Source organism: Lactuca serriola, chromosome 2 (assembly GCF_051521515.1).
Source record: "Lactuca serriola cultivar US96UC23 chromosome 2, Lser_US96UC23_V15, whole genome shotgun sequence".
Taxonomy (NCBI): Eukaryota; Viridiplantae; Streptophyta; class Magnoliopsida; order Asterales; family Asteraceae; genus Lactuca; species Lactuca serriola.
Genome location: NC_136409.1, coordinates 9,303,465 through 9,325,033, shown reverse-complemented (window position 1 = coordinate 9,325,033; position 21,569 = coordinate 9,303,465). Strand labels below are relative to the sequence as shown.

General features: G+C 36.2%; 1 protein-coding gene across 4 annotated transcripts; it reads right to left on the bottom strand.

The window, feature by feature from the left end:
- Positions 1–16,748: 16,748 nt before the first annotated feature.
- Positions 16,749–21,220, bottom strand: LOC145085950 (cyclin-B2-1-like). Of its 4 annotated transcripts, XM_079023647.1 has the most exons (11): positions 20,657–21,220; positions 20,488–20,546; positions 20,299–20,414; positions 19,668–19,874; positions 18,622–18,688; positions 18,341–18,453; positions 18,131–18,220; positions 17,819–18,040; positions 17,624–17,722; positions 17,258–17,436; positions 16,749–17,112 (listed from the first exon to the last, which is right to left on the bottom strand). In XM_079023647.1, exons 7-11 carry the CDS (start codon positions 18,191–18,193, stop codon positions 16,959–16,961), a joined length of 717 nt encoding a protein of 238 aa, XP_078879773.1. In that variant the 5' UTR covers positions 18,194–18,220; positions 18,341–18,453; positions 18,622–18,688; positions 19,668–19,874; positions 20,299–20,414; positions 20,488–20,546; positions 20,657–21,220; the 3' UTR covers positions 16,749–16,958. The 4 variants fall into 4 exon arrangements, with proteins under 4 accessions (XP_078879773.1, XP_078879771.1, XP_078879772.1 ...); XM_079023645.1 differs by having other exon boundaries at positions 18,622–19,874; XM_079023646.1 differs by having other exon boundaries at positions 18,622–19,874; positions 20,299–20,546.
- Between the last annotated feature and the right edge of the window lie 349 nt (positions 21,221–21,569).

Genomic DNA, 21,569 nt, shown 5'->3' with positions numbered 1-21,569 from the left:
GATACAGATTTAGAATTGGAAGGATTCAATTTTGGAGTTATGGCCGCATTAATGAATTATGTGATTGAAAAATCGAAGTATTGTGGCTCATAGTTGGAACGACTTGGGAATCAGTATTTGATAGATTGATGTTGATGAACTGAAACTTGTTCGATCGAAGTCTTTGGGATGTCGATGTTTGAAAAAGAAACGAAGTCTGGGAAATTTTGTAGTGGTGTCGATTGTTGTATTAGAGTCGTTTATATCGATTTTAATCGATGATTTGGTATGAACTGTAAGGAACGAAGAGTTGTAAGAAACGAGTGATGTTGATTAACGAAGTCTGTGTTTGTGAATGATTCGAAGGGGTGTTTGTTTTGGGGTGAATATACGAAGGTTTTTTTTTGTGACTTAAGGAGTTAAGGTTATTTGGATTGTGAACATACGAAGAGGTGTTGTGACTTCATACGAAGGGTCTCTGATTGAACGAAGGGTGTTAATTGTTGATTGTTTACGAAGGGGTGAAGTGAAAGGCAAATTTTCAAAACTGGTCCTTATAATTTCGAATGGTTGACAATTTAGAAAAGGCTTCGAATGTTTGGGAATGCTTCGTATGTTTGGCACTCAAATGGCATAATTTTCGAAAACAGCCCCTGAACCTTCGAATTTTTGACACTTCGAAAATTAAAGCAAGTTTCGTATGTTTGACACTTTTCGCCCAACTTCGAAAATTTTTTGGTCCTTCGCATTTTTGGGCATGATCTTCGTATGTTTGGTGCACAAGGGTAGAATTTACGAAGATAGTCCCTGAAAATTCGATTTTTTGGCAGTTTTCACCCAAATTCGAAAAAGAATTATTTTTTGCTGAAAATTGAAGATTGTGCATTTCAGGCCCCTACAGTTTGTGCAAATTGACGCTTTATACCCAGCTTTGAAAAAGGGGGAGAGTTTTGCATATTTTGCTGTTTTGGGCGCAACGGGTCACTGCAGAATTTTGAAATTGACAATTTCTACCCATTTTTGAGAAATTTTGTCAAAGGCGATCCGTGAACGACAATAAAAATTGAATATTTTTTGGGTTTTCCGGATTGAAGCACAAAGTTTATGCCACATGTTAAGGGGGAGTTTTGACACGAAAAATTCTGAATAGAGCACATTCTTTTTCCTTTGGAGTTTTATAATCAAACTTCGATTATAAAAAGGGGGAGAAGTTTTATATGGAAATTCGAACTTGAATTTTTCATATTACGCGGATTTGAAGACCGAAGTGATCTTGAAGTTTTGAAGCCACGAGATGATGCAATTGGAAGTTCGGAAGTGATGTATTCGAAATGGGTTTGGATTTATTGAAGATTTTTGGGGTGTGTTTTTATGCGCAACTATTGGGTGATTATTTGGAGTTTGGAATACTCTTAATCATTCGTTGCTGCTCGGATTGTATGGTCTCACATCCTAGAGCCCAAATTGAAGAGTTATGGAAGAATTGAAGATTGAAGTTCGTTTCGACATGTGTCACCTTTGAGGCTCGAACCGCGTAGTGCTTGATTTTGGAAGATTTGAAGTGGGTCATTCATTCCTAACTTTGAGGGGGGGAATGTTGGGGTGCAAAGTTCTTCATTCATGACTTTGTAAATGTTTGACTTTTGTAAAACCCACTTGCATGTGGTGCTTTAGCCTTTAGACCCATTTGGTAGTTAGAGTGAGAGAGAGACATGTAAACACCTCTATAAATAGTGGGTTTGTTCACTTGTAGAGGTGTGCTTTGAGAGATGTAGAAGTGAGTGTGTAAGTGTGTGTTAATTATGTAGTCTAGATCTAGTTCTTTTTAGTAACACCATATACATTCAATATATCTCTTAAACACCCAAATCACCATGTTCAATTGTGCAAGCTTTAATTCCGCATGCCAAACCATGTTCTTTGTCACTACAACCCTTCACCCTTGAGAGAAACCCTAATCGTTGGTAGTGAGCTAAGAAAGTTATTGAGATAAACATTGGGTGTTTTAGTGCATCTTTTGAAGAGAAGGGCATCATTTCAAGAAAAGAACGAGAAGGGGCTTTCATATATGTTTTTGTTTCGTCCAGAGCTTCTATAAGAGGTACTAAGTCGACACCTTTCTCATTATTTTGGATAGATCTCGTGTTTATGGAGTTTAGGGCTTTTTCCATCCATTATTTTGGGGCTTTGAGTGTTTTCGATTCATCTAGAGGTTTGGACTTTAGATCTAGACCTTGTGAGGTCCCAAGAGTCCAAAAGTCCCAGCTTTATTCATCCATAATAGAGCTCATTAGTGAAAACCCTTATTAGATCATGTTTTTGGGCATTCTAAGTCCTAAGTGCCATGCATGGACGTAAAGCTTGTGGCTTTACGTGATAATTGATCCTTAAGAGGTTAGATCTAGAGTTTGGGGTTGCTTTCTGCCTTAAAAACGTCTGAATAAGAAAAGAGTCTGAAAGGACTCGATGAGTCGATGAACCGACTCGACGAGTCGGTTAAAGTTTATCCTGATAAGCCTTTTTATGCGATAACTCAACGAGTTGGGAGATCAACTCGACGAGCTGAGATGGACGTTCATGAGACTTCTGAGGAAACGAGGGGACTCAACGAGTTTCATGAGTGTACTCGACGAGTGGGGACAATTTTGACTGTTGACTCGAGTTTGACTTCTGTTAACTTTAGGGTTTTGTCAAATATGAGGAATGGAGAGCATGGAGGGGTAAAATGGTCTTTTACTCACTCCAAGAATTAGAGAGATGGAGAGAATAACTTGGGTTTGTTTAGAGTCGTGAATAGAGTATTAACTAGAGATATTTACCCTATGTGTTAGGTGGAGGCTAGTTCGGGATTCGTGTTCGGGTTTATTTGCTAGCTTGCTTACGACGTGAGTCTTCTAACTATACTTACCTAGAGTGGTAATCCTTGTGTGAACTAAGGGTCATATGTGTTATATTGAGTATTGTGATATCCTGCTTTATGTCTTGTAATTTATGCTATCTATTATTCTAAGCCTGTTGAGTTAGGACCAGAGGGTCCACCCGAGTTGTAGGACTGGAGGGTCCCACTAAGACACATTGACCGAAGGTTCTTATTCGATCGTGGCCATGAGAGGCTAATGAGTTAAAGTGTGGTATTTTGGGGAACTCACTAAGCTCCGTGCTTACCGTGTTATGTGTTTCACGTACTTCTCCGGATCATAGGAAGGCATCGGATTGATTGTACACATACAACACACTTATGTTGGGGATCCCGGAGGGTCTTTAAATAAATTATGATCCCATGTTTTGATAATTTGACATTTTGGGATTTTCTTAACTTGTGTTTCATGGGATTTATGAGATTCTAAAAATGAAAATTTTGGTTGAAAATTTACGGTGCTACAGATGATGCCTCGGTTCTTTGTAGAGAAGGATTGTGAGTCTGCATATCCCCCCCCTTTGTACATAAATCTCGATAGGGTGAAGTCAGGGCTTTACCGATCCCCTTATATATGATTTGTTTTTTTGTTACAGGTCGCGAGAGGATCATTCCTTTCGATATGGTCCTGCGAGGCAGGTTCCAAGGCTGTTGTTGTGGATTAGGTGTCTAAGACTATAACTATATATGGTATGTACTTGATTTGATAGTAGCATGGTCCTTTTGGGTTGCCTTCACCTTAACAACTTGACATGATGATTTTTGGAGAGAAAGGTTAAATTTACTATTTGGATTAATAAATTGATTTATTAATGTATTATGAAAATAATATATTAATTAGAAATCATGTAATTTAATTAGTATTTAATCAAAAATTAATTTGGAATTAATTTCGGGATTAAAAGAATTGATTAAAGGAATAGGGGTTGTTTTGGAAATCATTGATAGTTGTGAAACTGGGTTGATGGACTCCTTAATTAGGAATAGACGAAATCGTATAGGGAGGCCCTATAGATTTCGTTCAAGGCCTATTGGAAAGGGTCCATGGGTTGCTTAAGTCCTAAGCAGGAAATTAGGGTTTCCTCCAGAAACCCTAGCAGCCTTCAGCTATATAAGGAACCCCTAGGCTTGGGATTTTCGGCCAATGCTTGCTAATAAGAAACCCTAGCTGAAAATCTAAGAGCCTTCCCTCCTCTCTCATCTCATCCTTTTTCTAATGGTGTTTGCAAGCCATTAGAGGTGCAACATTTGAGGCACTAAGCTTTCAGAAGTCAAGGATCTACATAACAAGTTAAGGTAATCATCAAATACCCTTTTGTTATATGATTTTTCGAAATTGTATGCTAGATCTAGATTTATATTGCTTTGGTATTCAATTACATGTTCAACTAGTGAAAAATTTAGATCTAAAGCAATTAGGGCTGCATTAACACATAGTTATGCTCAAAACGCTTCAGTGGTATTAGAGCCTAGGATGTTTTTTAGTTGTATTTGATGCTTCTGTGAATTGTCCAAAGGAGGATGGAACAGATTCGTCGCTCTGTTCATCAGACTCGACGAGTTGAGCCTACTCAATGAGTTCATTGCAATAACTCGTCGAGTCGGGCTGTCAAATCCCTGATTTTTCGATTTCCATATCATGGTTTGATTAGGGTTATTACCAAAATTCGTTTTTAATGCCTAAAATTGAATTTCTGGAAATATATATATATATATATATATATATATATATATATATATATATATATATGTATATCCTTATCAAATTAAGAGATTTGGTCAAATTTTAAGATAATGAAAAAAATTATTTGATTAATTTAGTTATTTAAAAATTTGATCTTGTATTTTTTGAAAAGTTTCAATAATACCCCTTTGGTTGAAGAATTTAAAGTTTAATTTTGAAATCTTAAATTCTAGAACCCTAGTATTTTAAAAGTTTAAAATACACCTTTATACTATTATAAAATTAGAAGTTTAATATATATATATATATATATATATATATATATATATATATATATATATATATATATATATATATAAGAAAAGTTAGTCTTACCGTTAGTAGACCTCATTCACGAAGCTGGTCTATAAGGGGTGTTCAAGGAAGTGACCTATAAAATGACAGCCATTGGGTATCCACTCTTACCCACCACACTCTTGACTAGTGGAGGGTCGTTAGCCGAATGGGTAGCATAAGACATTAAATCCTCATTAATAAGTATAATGATAAATATAAAGTAACTAAATGTTTTTATAAAATTCTCAATCTTAGTTACTTTAGGAAAATGTGAATTTGATGTTAATCCATGAAATTGCACATTGCACTTTGGCAAGTTGTTAGTGGAGCGTGTGTGGTTACCCGGTACACTAACTTGGACTAACAAAGGGTGACAATGGGTAACTCGTAAATTATCACTGATCAATGGAGCGTGTATTGTTAACCGACACATTGATTAGGTGGTAATTAACAACGAGAGTACGAAGCTAATTTTCATGGTTATTCACACCTTATTTGTGATCTTCGGTATCACAGTCACAAATTTAAAGGGCATAATCAAGATTAAACATGCCACTAAATAGTTCAATGAATCTCAAAAGATCTAGAAATTTCATTCAAAACCTAATTCATTTTAAAAATTCGTTTTCATGGTGGAATTGGTAAATCGTCATTTACCTACCTTCAAATAATTTACAATTGGATTACGACATCCCTTTTCTGAATTGTGAATTATTGTGTCGGGTCCTAGCCTTAATATTTCATTTGGGTGTTATATTAAGGATTTCCTATCTAATCAAAACTTGTTCTTCATTTTCAGATGTCTGGCTCAAACTCAAACAACAACTCCTCGAACTCCTTCTCGTTCTTGAACATTTGTTCAAGGGTACTCAGTTGGAGTTTTTGGACCAAAGGGTATTTCGGTAATTTATCAACTCCGACCTTTGTGGAAAGTGGATCTTAGTTCGGAATATTTATGGTAGGCAGGAATTGATAACAGTGTTGAGCATCTTAATACCTTTCTATGGATATATGAATGGTTGGAATCGGAGTTGTATCGAGTAAGTTATAGCCTTCAGAAGAATTAGGGTTTTGGGAAAAGCCCTAGTACGCGGGGCGTACCAAAGTGGTACGTAGGGGGTACCGAAGAGAAGGAACTACGTGGGGTGTAGCTGGAGGAACACGTGTAGCGTATATGCGAGGATTGGATCGGGGTGCGCAACCTCGTACGCAGGGGGTACGAGAAGGTATGCTGGGTGTACGAGGGTCAGGTTGAAAACCCTAATTCAAGGGTTGTACCCTATATAAGCATAATGTTAAGCCTCTTTCTTCATTCTAAGTCAACCCTTACCCTCTAAAGCCCTAAAACTCGTCCTTAATCATTCATGGTGGCATTTTGAGATTATGAAGTCCATTTTTGGAGTGTTTGATCTATTTTCAAGAAGGTGGAGTTTGATGCAAAGATAGGGATCGAGGAAAAGCTTATGGATCTGGATTTTGGGACTCATTGTCAGCTCGATGAAGGTATAAAGCTCTGAACTTGATCATTGATATCTTAGATCTCTCATTTGTGAGTTTTAGTTCATTTTGGTCCCAAGGATGAGATCTAGTGGTCTTGATTTCATTCCAGGAGCTTTGAGTTGCCCCTCTTAGTGTTTCTGATGTTCAAGGTCCATAAAGTTGGTACCTTTAGAGTTTAATACCATCTATGTTGGAGTTTGAGTCATTTCCATGAAAGTAGAATGCTTCTTGGTCTTTTTGCGGTATGTAAATTCACCAAGTCAGTGATTTTATGGTTCTAGTCGTTCATTTAGACGTAGATCTGTGATTTGGACTTGTAGGATCGAGCATTAAGAGCTTAATGAGACTTTGGCTTAAAGGAGTAGTACACTGGGCATGCAAGCCAAACAGCTTGTACGCTTAGCGTACAGCTGAGTACACCCTGCGTACTTATTCAGATGGAATTATGAGTATTAGGCTTCGGTGTGGGCCAACTTTTGGGCTTGTACGTCTTAGGCCCTGTTGGGCCATCTAGTTTTGGGTTGTTAGTGATGTTGAAAAGGTCCCGGAAGGATTTGAGCCCAATTGGCTACAAGTGGTTTTTAGCATTTTGGGCTTAAGTGTTTAGACTATTATTGGGACATCAGAATATAAGTGTGTTGGACTGAAAAGAAGGATTGGGCCTCATGGCAAGACCCATGTAGAGGTGTGGGCCCAATTTGGAAAATTGGGCCATTAATAGATTTATGGACATTATAATGTTGGGCCTTTATTTTGGGTTTGGGCCTTAGTTTTGGATCATACTAGGCCAGGGGTAGAATGATCATTTTACCCCATGTATGGATTAAGGATTATAGTATGGGACCTTATTACTAATTGGGTATATTGAGTGGTATTGATAGCTCGGGAAGCTGACGGGGTAGTAGCTAAGGATTTCATCCGGGGAGCTTCTGCATTCGAGGTGAGTCTCCTCACCATACCAATGGGTCAAAGGCACCAACGTCAGCCCATTATTTGCTATTTGGTATGCTAGTTGATTATGTGGTATGTGGTATGTGATATTTGCATATTTAGCTCATATTAAGTATAGATTTTTTTTATCATTTATTAGCTAAATTATCGCATATCATGGACAAAAGATACTTAAAAGTGTTTGAATTACGTTTTCAGTCCAAAAGTGAAGCTCGGAAGCAAAAGGAAGCAGGAGAAGCAATTGGGAGCTCGGGAATTGAACAAAGAAGAAAACCACCAAAAACAACACCGACTCAGCAAGTAGGGTCGACTACTCGGCGAGTCCGATCGAATATTCAAGAAGATAAAGACTTAAAGACTCAAAGACTTATCGCATACAGGGATTAAGAGATGGACTCGGCGAGTCGGCAATGGACTCGACGATTGGGTTCGAATTTATAAAGATAACTTCTCAGATCGACAGAAAAAATTCAAAAAACCCTTCTGGAGAGATTAGCTGCGATTGAAGAGCCAGAAGAACCCTAGAGAACGAAGATACAAACTAGAATCCAATTCCGAAGGAGATTTGAGGCAAAATTCTCATCATTCTACTTAATCTTTTGTTTTCCATTATGGCTAGACAATTAGAATTCGTTTATTTGTTGTTATTTACCTCAATCATGAGCTAAAACTCTTAAACTTCTATTTGGGGATACAAAATTGAGACTATGGTTTGATTATTGGTAGGATTAATTCAATGTTGGTGATTTTTGTTAGTTTTAGCTTGCTAAAGAACCTTGTGTGTGAATGATAATTAATTTTCTGTTAATAAGAAGGTAATTAAATAGTATGAACATCTTTTGATTATCAACCTCATATGTTTATGTGACCACTTTATCATATGTCTAGGATTAATGAACATGAAACTAGAATTAATAAGAAAATTAGGTAAATTCATGTGTGAGCTTGTGTGATGACCATTAACAAGTAGTTAACTAAAGGACCAAATTAGTTAACTATTGCAAGTCTAAATTAACCCAAATAATTAATCTAGTGAATTTAATTAAATTAGACAACTGATCACTGTTTGAGTTAGTTTGTTCACTAAGGGTTAGTGTAGTGAATGCGAATCTAATCACTTGAATTAGTAACCAACAAAAGAGATAGTCCATTGCACTATTACCATAATATCAACCATAGGATCAATTGAGTTGAACTAAACAGAAGTCCTTCCCATTATTGAATCTAGTAATTCTTGTTTTTGTTTTTTAGCTTTTAGTTTAAGTGATAGTTAGTAAGTTTTCTACTCTTGTAAAACTAGAGAAAACCCTTACTTATTAATTAAATTATATAAAAATTGTTTTTTAGTTTTAATTTACCGTTCCCTGTGTTCGATAACCTACTTATTTAACTATACCACAATTGATAGGTCCACTGCCTTTGTGTGTTTATTTTATAATTAAAAGTAGGTTTAAAACTAGTTGAGTTTACACACATCAAGTTTTTGACGCCGTTGCCGGGGAACGGTCCTAAATTAACACTAAATTCTAGTTCAATCGATCCTTTGTGTGGGATTTATCTTATAGAAAGTTAATTCTTAGGTAATTTAGTAATTAGTATAAGTTTTAATAGCAATCTGTTTTTAAAAAAGTAATTAGGTTTTTTTTTTGTTTTTGCCTTCAACTCGCCGAGTGCACTTGTGCCGACTCGACGAGTTCATCGCTGTTCACAGTCTTAATTTTTATTTATTTTTTGTTCTTTTTACACGTATTTTTTTTTCTTTTGTTTACAATTGTTTCATGAACCGGGGATCTGATACACCTCTGGTCCCTCCTCTCGAAGACCCGGAATCCGCATTACGGAGGAGCAAAGGAAAAGCCGTTGGAGAATCCACTTCTTCCAAGAATTCGCCACTAAAGAACCTCAAATCCGTTTTCAGCAAGAAGAGGAGCAGCAAATCAGGAGCATCCAGTGCCTCTTTGACAATCGAAGACCCAATTAAAGAAGACACCGAGTACGAGACCGAGGAAGAAGAAGAACCTACATACGAGGACGAATCCGATTTCGAAGACGATTTAGCTATCACTATGGCTAATATCGATGAAGTCCCCATGGGGGAATCGAAGAAGAGGATGCGCAATGACACTGGCCCGGGACTTGTGCAGCCCACAATTCCCGCTAACGCTACTTTCGAGCTAAAGGGTCATATCCTCTCTCAACTCAAGGAAATTTCTTTCTATGGAAAAGACCACGAAGATGCCTACAAGCACTTGGATGAAGTAAATGATGTGGCTGACTACTTCAATGTACCAAATGTGCCACGCGAGACCCAGCTACTTCGCATGCTTCCAGTCACATTCAAGGGTGCTGCAAAGGATTTGTTGGGTCAAAAATATGGTTTATACTTTACTTTTCTGGGCATTGTATTTTTGTGTAATAATTATGGAGTTTTCGGTCTAGTTTACGGCCATAAACACCTTACGGCCGTAAACTCATTTACGGCCCATATGTTTCCGGCCCATATCCAACATGTATAAATAGAGGTGTTAGGGTGAGGAGTAAAGATTGATGATTGGTGAACTAGAGAGCTTACGGCCAGAGAGAACTAGAAAGCATTGTATGTGAATCTTTTGTATCCGGATCTTAATTCATATCAATTCATACATAGATTCATCATATTCTTCTTCTTCTTCTCTTCTATTTTATTTTGCATCATCCGTTTGATTGGGATTCCGCACCATCAAACGGATCTGACTGATACACGGGCAGTTTAGGGACTTACAGTTGGTATCAGAGCAAGGTTGTATCAGTCTAAAGGTTCATTATTTCATCCAAAAATCGAATATTCTGTGTTTACGGTCCAAGCTTACGGCCGTAAACACCGAGTTCTTGGGCCGTAAACTCTATTTGGGGCATTATTTGATCTTATTTTCGAAATATTTTTGCGTTTTTGGATAGATCTCGCAAAAATAAAGGGGGTTTGTTCTTTGTGTTTTTCATAAAAAGAGATTTTTGATCGAGTTTTGGAGCTTCAAAGTCGAATTTTCACGTAACCGGAAACTGTTTACGGCCGGAAACTGTTTACGGCCGGCGGCGGCATTGGTGTTTGCGGCTAGGGTTTCCGAGCTTGCGGCTCAGGGTTTGCGGTCGGCTTGTCTGCGGAGATCTCGGCTCGGCAGCGGCTTGCGAATAGGCGGCTTACGGATATCGGCTTGGTGAATCGCGGCTCGGTAGAAGAGGGCTCAGCTCAGCAGCTCGCGTTAGCGCCTTAAAAATCGAAAGGGTTTTGGGGGTTGCCGGGGTTCGAACCCGGTACTTCTAGTTCACAAGGCAGCCACTTAACCAAGTCGACCAACTGATTGTTTGTTCCATTACTTCGAAAACTAAAATATAAGCCATTTTTATCGGTATCAATTTCACATTTTTAACACTTTTTACCCCAAAACTCAATTTCTTTTAATTTTAAATTCCTCTTTCATATTAAAAAAAAAATTAATAAATAATAATAATAATAATAAATTGTTTTTATTTTTTTCTTTATTTTTGACTTATTATTTTAAATTTTGATTTTGACTTTCAAGTTTGACCTTTGATTTTAAAACTTGACTTTTTCGTTTAACCTTTAAAATTTCAAATTCTACTTTTCGGTTTGACTTTTAAGTTTGACTTTTAAAGTTTAGACTTTTGAGTTTAATTTTTAAAATTTGACTTTTAAGGTTGACTTAAAAAAAAAAAAAAAAAAAAAAAAAAAAAAAAAAAAAAAGAGGCATTTTAAATTTGTCGTTTGCTTCTAGTTGTTTTTTAATTAATTGATTTTAAAGTCTACAAGGGGTTTGAAAACATGAAAGAAAGTCGTCAGGATATGTTAAGACAAAATTTCAACTTTTTCGATTTTATCCCTGGAGAAACCTTGGAAGCTCAGTTGCAGCGATTTACTACACTTACTACTGAGATGAATATAGCCGGGATCTTCTTGACTAAGTCCGAGATAAACAAAAAGTTGCTAAATTCACTTCTGAAATCGTGGGATATGAACGTGGCTATCATCAAGAAGACAAAAGATCTCAATCGTCTTAGTATTGTTGAAGTAATTGAAGAGCTTGACGCTTTAAAGAGTTCTGTAAACCTTCCGGTCAATGAAGTGTCATGTTCTCATTCATGTGAAGTTTCATCTTCTCAGTCATGTGAAGATACGATTAAAGTTCTTCGAGAACAAATTGATGTATTTAAAAGAGAAGTTGAGGACTTGAGATATGAAGGATATCAACTCAGGAAAGGACAGAAACCCCTGAAGGCTGAATTAGAAGCTAAAACCAAGGACTTTAGGAAACTTCAGGAAGACTACAGTAACAAATGTGAAAACTATGATTATGTAGTCAAACAAAATGCTGAGCTAGTGGCTGAAGTTGAATCTTTGAAAGGAAAGTTTGAAACTGCCAAACTTGATGTTAGAAAATATGATTTCTCAAGTGAGGTGGTTGCAAATATGATAGACCAAAGCATGCAGTTTAAAAGGAATCAACACAAGGGTCTAGGGTATGATAGTGTACCTCCTCCTTACAATCATAACTACACATCCATCCCTATGAAACAAGAAGAAATTGACAGGGAGGCACATCTTAAATACGGAAAACCAGCTGGATTTGTGTCAGGAGGAGTTATTAATGTTGAAAATATTGATGCTTCTGTTACATGTGCAGGTAAAGTAGCAGAGGATGAGAACAAAGAGAGTTCTTCTAAACAAACAAACGACCCCCTGAACTCTGAATCTGTTGCATCTAATCAACCTCCCATTGGTAAATATAGGCCACCATTTCAAGCTAAACATAGTGCCTGTTGCAACTGTGCGTGTGGGAAAAGTAAGAGACAAGGCAAGGATATGCCACCAGGGGCAGGAAGAGACAACTCCCCAGTGAAGAAAAGGACATGTTTTCATTGTGGAACACCTGGACACATTGCCAAAAATTGTCCTAATCGCGAGTATGTTCCCTACTACGCACAAGGATGGCAGAACACGCCAAGAGGGAGATACTCCAAAAGAAACCCCTCAAGGTCACGCTCAGAAATTGATGACTGGAATGCCAAGAAGGCCAAGAATTCAACTCCCAAGGCCAAGAATCCGAATCCCAAGGGCAAAGAGGGAATGCCGACCAAGAAGTCCAATCCAAGAGATGCCCCAACAAAACCAAGATCGGCTAGGTCAAAGTCATCTCGAAGATCGGCTTCAAGTGCCAAATCAAGTGCCGAGGCACCCATCGGATCGAAAAAGAAATGGGTTAAACCCAACTACAAATGGGTTCCGAAGGCTCAAACTCCCAAATCTCCTAATGCTTCAAACGTTTCTACATCTTCTGTTTGTGATAAGCAGGACATGTCATGGGAGAGAGTATTGTGCAAGGATGACAAAGGTCGACCCAGTTTCAAAATGGACTGGGTTCCAAAGACCAACTGATCCCGCTTTGTGTCGGAGCAGCTATGGAGGCATATCATCAGACTTCGGTTTGTTGGTAATGACTGCTCCTGGCATATGATTGGGGACATCTCTCAACTGTACAACATTCAGACCTTTGTTTGAGAGTATGTGTCCTTTTGCGGGAAAGGAAGAAAAGAAGGGATCACATGGGGTTAGTGCTTAACGACATGAAGAATTTTCGGATCTGTTCTGAGATTACGTGTGTTGTTCTCAGACCTTTTGGATGCAAATTCAATCGGTGACTTACGGTTTGCGTTTTCTTCTCTATACTCCTGAGTTTTTCTGAAGTTGATTCACTTTAAAGACTAATTTTTGTTTTAGGATAGTTTAAATTTGCGCATTTACTTTCGTTTCTCTCCTATGCACAAATTTAGGGGGAGAAATAAAAACAAAACAAAAATTAGAAAATTTAAAAAAATCCAAAAACATTAGAAAATCAGAAAAAGAAAATGTTGGTTATGAAATCTGCTTGAGGGAGATGTTCTGGGAAGTGATATTATCAAGTGATAACAGGCAACCTGAGTCTGCGTAACGTACCCGAAGTTGAAGGGTCTATGCTCTGACTTGATGCGTCGGTAGGCACGAAAATTTTTAAATGGACTTGACTAGGGAGAATTGAACTTAGGAAATTTATAGACTTGACAAATCTTGACCTAGTTAGATCCATTCAGCCTGACAATACGACGCTCGGATAGATTGAGCAGGGAGATATATATGGGAATTTACTCGTCACATTAATTGAACCCGTATTTGGAACCGTGGTTTAACTTTTCCTCGATGTGTGGATTCTGTCCTTAATTCCGGTTGGATGGGGCGACTGGTAAATTCCGATAAATTAGGTCTGTAGAAAATCATTTTCTTTCTTTCTTTCTGTTAGTCATATGTTGTCTCCTTTGCGTGACTTCCAATCCGATCTGGTACACAACATATGCAACTCTATTTCTCTGCAAGATATATATATGTGTGAAATGTATGTGTGAAATACTTCTCATCTGTTAGCCATATGCTGTCTCCTTTGCGCGACTTCTAATCCGACCTGGTACACAGCATATGCAACCTTCTTCTTCTCAACCCCTCTGAAGTAGTTAGCAATAGAATTCTGAATCTCTTCTCTCTCTGAATGGTTGTCTGCTCACCCGGTGTAAGGAGTACTCTGGAAGTTCTTGATGGCTGGGGCATATCAGGAAGCGGGAAACACGTTCCAGTACACCTAAAAATTGAACTCATACAGATTGTCTGTAGATCTCGCTGCTCAATTTAGGTGGACAACAATATCCCTGGTCGTCGTCAGATGAATGGTCCTTAAGATATAGTATCTAAGGAATTAGGATCAAATATAATTTTTAGGAACTTAAGTTCACTTTGTCTTGTAACAAGTAGTATGTCCTAAATAAGTCACAAATTTTTCGTGTTTAAGTGGACAACAATACCGACGATCGACCAGACAAAGATGTGAATATGGAAGGTACCGACAAGTGGATAAAGGTTGTCTAAAAACTTTGATCCCAAATCACTCTTAAAGTTATATATCATTTTTATTTTTGTTAAATGTATTACAGTTTCTTCTAATTTAAATATTAGGGGAGAATTAAAAATTAAAAATAATAAAAAAAAATTAAAAATCCAAAAATAGTGTTATTTCTGTTTTATTTCTTTTTCAGAAAATAAAAAAATCCAAAAATATTTTTGTTTCTGTTTTAATTTGTGTGCTAAGTTTTCTTTTAGTTTTGTTTTTGTCTTGAATAATGATTTCAGGTATAGGTAAAGCTTATGGAGTTTGTGTTGAAGATTTATGAGCAAAAGCTTCATCCGTGAGCATCGAAGAATTCTCATTCGAAGGAGCAGGAAATGAAGATTATTCTTTCAACATTCAATCCTTCAACCCCAAAAGCAAGGTGAAGCTGAAATTGAAGAATATGTGACGGATTGCATTGAAGCCTCCTCAATCAGTCTGCTGCTATTGTTGTACCTGCTGAAGTGATCTAGAAGATTTGTTCTCTCTGATTTTCTCTCTGAAGATTCTCAAGCTGAATGCGCCATCTTTCAAGAATCAGTACGTCAAGCCTCCTCACCCAATGTGCGTTCAATGCCAAATTCTGAAGAAAACCTCAAGTGCTCAAGATGAAGTCATTCTTTGAAGATTCATATGTTCATCCTAATGCTGTGAAGAAATCGAAGGTTAAAGCTGAAGCCAAGCTCCCATTGAAGATTGACAAGAAGAGCCAGCTACTTTTTAGGGGGAGCTTGTTAGGTCATTAAGAAAAGAAAGCTATAAACCAAGGGGGAGATTGTTGGGTCAAAAATATGGTTTATACTTTACTTTTCTGGGCATTGTATTTTTGTGTAATAATTATGGAGTTTTCGGTCTAGTTTACGGCCGTAAACACCTTACGGCCGTAAACTCATTTACGGCCCATATGTTTCCGACCCATATCCAACATGTATAAATAGAGGTGTTAGGGTGAGGAGTAAAGATTGATGATTGGTGAACTAGAGAGCTTACGGCCAGAGAGAACTAGAAAGCATTGTATGTGAATCTTTTGTATTCGGATCTTAATTCATATCAATTCATACATAGATTCATCATATTCTTCTTCTTCTTCTCTTCTATTTTATTTTGCATCATCCGTTTGATTGGGATTCCGCACCATCAAACGGATCTGACTGATACACGGGCAGTTTAGGGACTTACAGGATTGAAAGAAGAGTTCATAGCATCCTAAGTAAAGACCTCGGGGGGTTCCTGAGGCACTAGGGTGTAATACCTTGGAGGGTTTCCATGGCATCCTTAGTTAATATCTCAGGGGGTTCCCGATGCATTGGGCTAAGACCATGTGGGGGTTCCCATGACACCCGAAGTAAAACCCCGAAGGGTTTCCAGGGCATCCTTATATGTTTGTATGTATGGTTTATATGGTAGTTGGGTTAAGACCATGTGGGGGTTCCTATGGCACCTGAATTAAGACCTTGGAGGGTTTCCACGACTTCCTTATATGTTTATATGCATGGCTTATGTGATTATGTAGAGTATTCTCTGGGGAACTCACTAACTTTCGTGCTTACAGTTTTATTTATGGTTTTAGGTATCATTGGTTTGGAAAGAAAAAGTCCGACTTGATCGTAGCGCACACACCCGTGTTTTCCACAATGTGTGATTTTGGGAAGTACTCTAATAATTGTTTTTAATTACCAATTTTGTTGGAATGTTTGGATTAAACGATATCTGTGTTTTAACTATACTGAAAACAAAACTTTTACCCTTGATTTTTGGGTCGTTACACCACCACACCCTACCATCCTTCCACCTCTCTCCTTTCCCTTCCACGTTCTCTTCAACGTCTTCTCCACCACCACCACCCAACCTATCATAACCCTTGCTGGAAAATTGATACTAGAAACCAAAATCGTAGAACCAGGAAGTTCTAAAATAAAAATGCAAACCAAAACCTGAAACATATGTATACCAGGAAGTTGTAGCATTTCAAACATTCAGTTGGTTTAGCTCGGCTAGACTAATCAACCCAACTAATAAGAGTGTAATTTTGTTTTGATGAAAATTAAGAACAAAAGGTGTATCCAAGTTATGTTGTGGAAAGACGTTACATGCATGCATGAGGGAGGTTAACGGTGCGTGTCAAACGGTGTATGTGTGAGGGAATAAAAATGATGCTAATTTAGTTTGAAATAGGAACCAAACTTCCAACTATCAAAGGTGTGTGTCGAATTGGTAAACACAAACCTCTACAACCATAGTCAAAACGTGTCCCACAAATCCACACTCAATTCAGTTGGAAAATAAAAAGTTCCCAAAATAAATCTAGTGTTTCGATTATATTGACCTCACACCCGTGTCTGTTGCCTCCCTTCCATCCTTCCCTCAAACATTCAACTAGCCACAATAAAAAATGCAGTTCAAACAAAGAACAACATTAATAATAACATATACTTGTCGCATTAAAACAATACTTAGAAACATTGTAAACACAGATAGTTAAGAAATCATCAAACACAAATAGAACAAACGGGTCTAAATAGTTGTAGGAACTCCTAAAAAAACCTAAGAGCAACTATAAATTGCTCTGAATACATCAAAAACCTCTGTTTTTCTTTAACATCAACAAACTCCTAAATTTTCATAATCAATCCCAGAATCTTGGCTCCAACATGAAGTGAGCAGGAGACTGGGTTCGTGCCACATGGCCATATTTGGAAGTGCCATATTTCTTGAACACTGAAACAAGTTTCCCTGTGCCTGATTTTTGGTGTAAACTAACCATCATCTTCGAGCATTCCCTACATTAATATATAACTCATTTCGTTAATTTCCTTTCAAACAAAACAGGAGGAGAATCTTATGCTAATTTCCTGGAATTTTCCTTATAAAAAATGATAAAAATAGGAGCAGAAGTTGAAAAAAGGAGGGGAGAAAAGATCATACAAAAGTTGATGCAGAGAATAGTGTGAATGAAGTTGAGTTGTTTTTGTCCATTTCTTTGAGCCATTGAGAGTGCATTCTGCAGTGAAAACTGCAGCTGCTGCCAGTAAAGAAGGTGGGAATTTCACCATTTCATACTCCACAAGACACAGATCCATCAAATAGAATGCTAATGGCTCCAACTACATTCAAAAACACCACATACATCAGAAAAAAAAAATTAAAAACAAAAACCAAAATCAATGAAAAAGAACCTTTTTTTTTTCCCAAAATCATTAATTCTTTCACAAAAGTATAAAGAAACTTGAAAATTGAATAGTGTATGTATGGAAGATTAACATTTCATGAACACAAAGAAGAAAAACAAACCTCTTTCTGAGATTGTGCAGCTTTGAGAAATCTTTTAGTAAACACATATGGAGTGGGAACGGAGAGATTGAACTGAAGGGTATTCACCATTACCTTCTCCTGCAAAATATCAAACAAAAACAAATATCATAATTAAGGACTTTCTTTATATTTTATATAGCCTGTAACAGAAAGTAAATCACTAAATCTAATTACCATGTCAAGAACTTCTGATCTAGTGTAAGCCTTGTCTGAAATTACAATAAAGTCCTCAACAACAGGGACTGAGATTTCTTCATATTTGCATGCAAGAAGCATGGCTGTCACCCCAACAAGCTGGAGCTTCTTCCTTGACACGGTCTGACGTTCCAGGAATCGGTCAATGAGGTTGACCGTTAGATATAACGTCTCTTCCATCAGTTCAAATTTGTAATGAACCTGTTTTCATATTATTATTAGTATTTGCTCTAATTTTGCATTTGGTGTAAATAAATATAAGTAAATAGTTGTGTAATAATGTGTTGTTACCTCAACTAGCCAATCAATGAGAATGCCTCTCATCCTGTCTGTTATGTCATGTTGTTGTGACATGTATGTTGGTGAAACACAAGTCAATACCTGCAATTTTGGTCAATCAGAAATGGGAATTCAAATACAAATCTTTCATCAGTGAATGCACATGAATACATAAAACAAGAATCATAATGACAAAAAAGAATAAATAAATATTAAATATACCTCTTGTTTTCAGTAGTGGGCAAAAATTTCATCAATGTACTCAACCACAGCAAGGGATTACCCTTATCAGCATTGTCAATGTCCAAAACTGGCTCCTCGTATACTTCTTCATCCTGAAATAAAGATCCAATACTCTTAAGCTATCTTCAACTTTGAAGAAGAAAAGAACATCAAAGTTTTAGAGTTATAAGAATCTTTTCGTTATTCAGACATTTTATCAAACAGGTCGCCTACATTTACTGAAGAAAGAACTACTACTTGTGGATCTTTGTTTCAATTACCTTGTTGTGTTCTTGTAGGGCGGATTACATCTCGAAGATTTTCATTTGTACCAACCATATTCACAATCTACATAGAAACAATAAGCCAAATGAATCGTTGAAAAAGTCCTAATAGAAAGTTAGAAGAACATATTGTAAAATACTTATCGATCTACATGAGCAAGAATTAAACGTTTCCATCAATATCCATCGAATGATATTGAAAAGAAACAAACCCTGGAAATAATTGGCTATTTGAATTACTTGAGAAATCTGCAGAATTTTATGAAATCGTAAACCCACGAAAGTGAACATAATTACCCATGAAGGACATAACACAGCTATCAAAAGAGAGAGATTAACAGAATAATTCCATGGAAATACAATTGAAGGGGTCGATGAAATAATCTTAGGTATCCTTGAAGAAAATACCATGAAAGCAAGTAGAAGCAGAATTTTCTGCCATCTTCAGCTACTTATCTGCAAAAATCTAATTAAACTTTAACCTTATTCCTAATCTTTTCCACCCAAGAGAAGAGATTGCTGCAAATATTCCTGATTGCTCAATCAAACTATAATTGTATTATAATATATAAAACTATTCAAGCTGAGTTCATCTTGCATTGAGGATCAATAAATTCACAGGTTTTGCACTACTACACAAATTTTATTGATTTTGCTTCTCTGATCTGAGGTATTAAGTTTTTGACCTAACTTTCTATATATTGAGTGCAAGTTGTTGAACGTGGCATTTTGTTTGCATTTCCCCAATATTACTCTTCTTTCTCTGTTTATCCGGTTCATCATTTCTTTAAGATAAGATAAGTGTTATAATGAACCCCAATTTTCCCACTTGGATATTAAAATGGTTAATCAAAATGTCACTTAGTAATACGACAGAGTTATTTTCATTCTTCATGAAAATCAAATGCAAAAACAATAACCAGTTTAGTCCACATTATCTAAATAAAAATGGTTTCTCGTTTTCTCAAATATGTTCATTAAGGCATAAAATCAAACACCTAATATGCGTCAAACAAAGGGTGGGTAGTAACTCCTTCACTCACCTGCCATTACATTACTGAGTCATTATATCAAACACCTGGTGTGAGTGAATAAAAGGGTGAGAATCCAACTACACTGAGGTTTCTCTGCTTTCTGTTACGATCATCAGCTCCAAACCCCAAAATAACTCTATGTGTTTCACCAAAACCCAAAACCAAATGCCTACTAATCACATGACACTAAAATTGGGCAGCAGTTTGTGATAATCTCTGCAACAAGAAGAATCAATTTTAGAAAAATGATTCTTGAAATTAAGAGAGAACACATTAATGAAGAACAGAGTAAAGAAAATACGTATTCATTCCCATCCCTTCCTTACAACACTACAATATATATATATATATATATATATATATATATATATATATATATATATATATATATATATATATATATATATATATATATATATATAATATCATGACAAACTGCATTGCTAACAACCTATACTGATAGCCTCGTGGACTGTGTAGAAGAGAGTGGTATCTAAAATATTATTAGATCAGGGGTAACCACACTATATTTATAATTGCAAAATAAACATAGAGTTCATGTTTTTATAAGTGTATTACCAAATAAAGAGACCGGGTCGTTTCTGAAACCAAATTGAATAGTTTGTTTGCATTCACTTACTCATAAAAATCATCAGAAGAGAGAAATCTTATAAAAAAGTAATGTTCAGAACATTCTGAGGTGGAAACTTTAGCATGCGGCACATATCCATCAAGTAAGAACAAGAGTAATTCCAACTACATTGAAAGACATCATCATTCACTTGAAGTGTTAGACTAATACAATGCAAATTCCACATATAAAGCTTACTAGATCTTTCACTGAATGTATAATGCCTTGATCGAAGAATAATTGAAAATACAATGCTTCTGTTGAAAGAAATAAAAGTAGAATGATACTTCTTGCTTTTATCCAAAGATATAATAAATTGAAAGAGTGATTACATTTCTTGAACATGCATGAAAAAAAACATATTTACCTAATTTTTTGTCCAAAATCATTAACTCTAGCTCAAAATGAAGGGCGCACCACTATGAGATTGAGCAGTTTTGAGAAATTGCTGCTATCCGAAGATATGTAGTCGGAACCAAGAATTTCATTTCTTGTATATGCATCATAGTCTGAAATTACCAACAGTGGGCATACAAAGATTTCTTTGTATTTGCAAGTTATAATGCTAAGAACTGACTTTAATATAAAATCACAAACAAGAACAGAAATAAAAGCTTCACTGAATGTAATGTATTGATGATACTGAAATTTACAAGAGAAATCCCTAATTAATGATTTTGCAAGAGATTCGAGAGCCTAGCCTCTCCCAAAGGTTCTAAGACCAGATTTGACAAAAGATAATGATACCCTCTTATAAGCACTATATATGCTGTAACAAAGTAAATAGCATATATACCCAAAATACCCCCCACTAATAAGATGCTCTGTATTTTGTTGAGTTTCCCATCCTTCCTTGGTACTGTTTTACCAATAATTGCAGCATATTACGAACTAGGTGTGAGACCCGTATATTATACGGGTTGATTTAAAAAAAGATTAAACATTAAAGTGTAACATAAAATATTTTTTAATGTACAACTTTAAAATAAGAAATGATGAAATATATTTATTACAATTTAATATATATATATATATATATATATATATATATATATATATGATATTCAATACTTTACATATATAAGTATATGACTTTAATTATAAAAATTGAAAAAACCAAAAACTGACAAGTGGATAGTATTTATTTCAAAAAATACCACAAAATGATAAGTGTCAAAATTTATAAGAGATTGACATGTGGCAAAAAAAAAACCTTCATTTATTAAGAAGGATATCAGCATGTCCTTTGTTTGTCTCATAATGCCATTATAATAATGTAA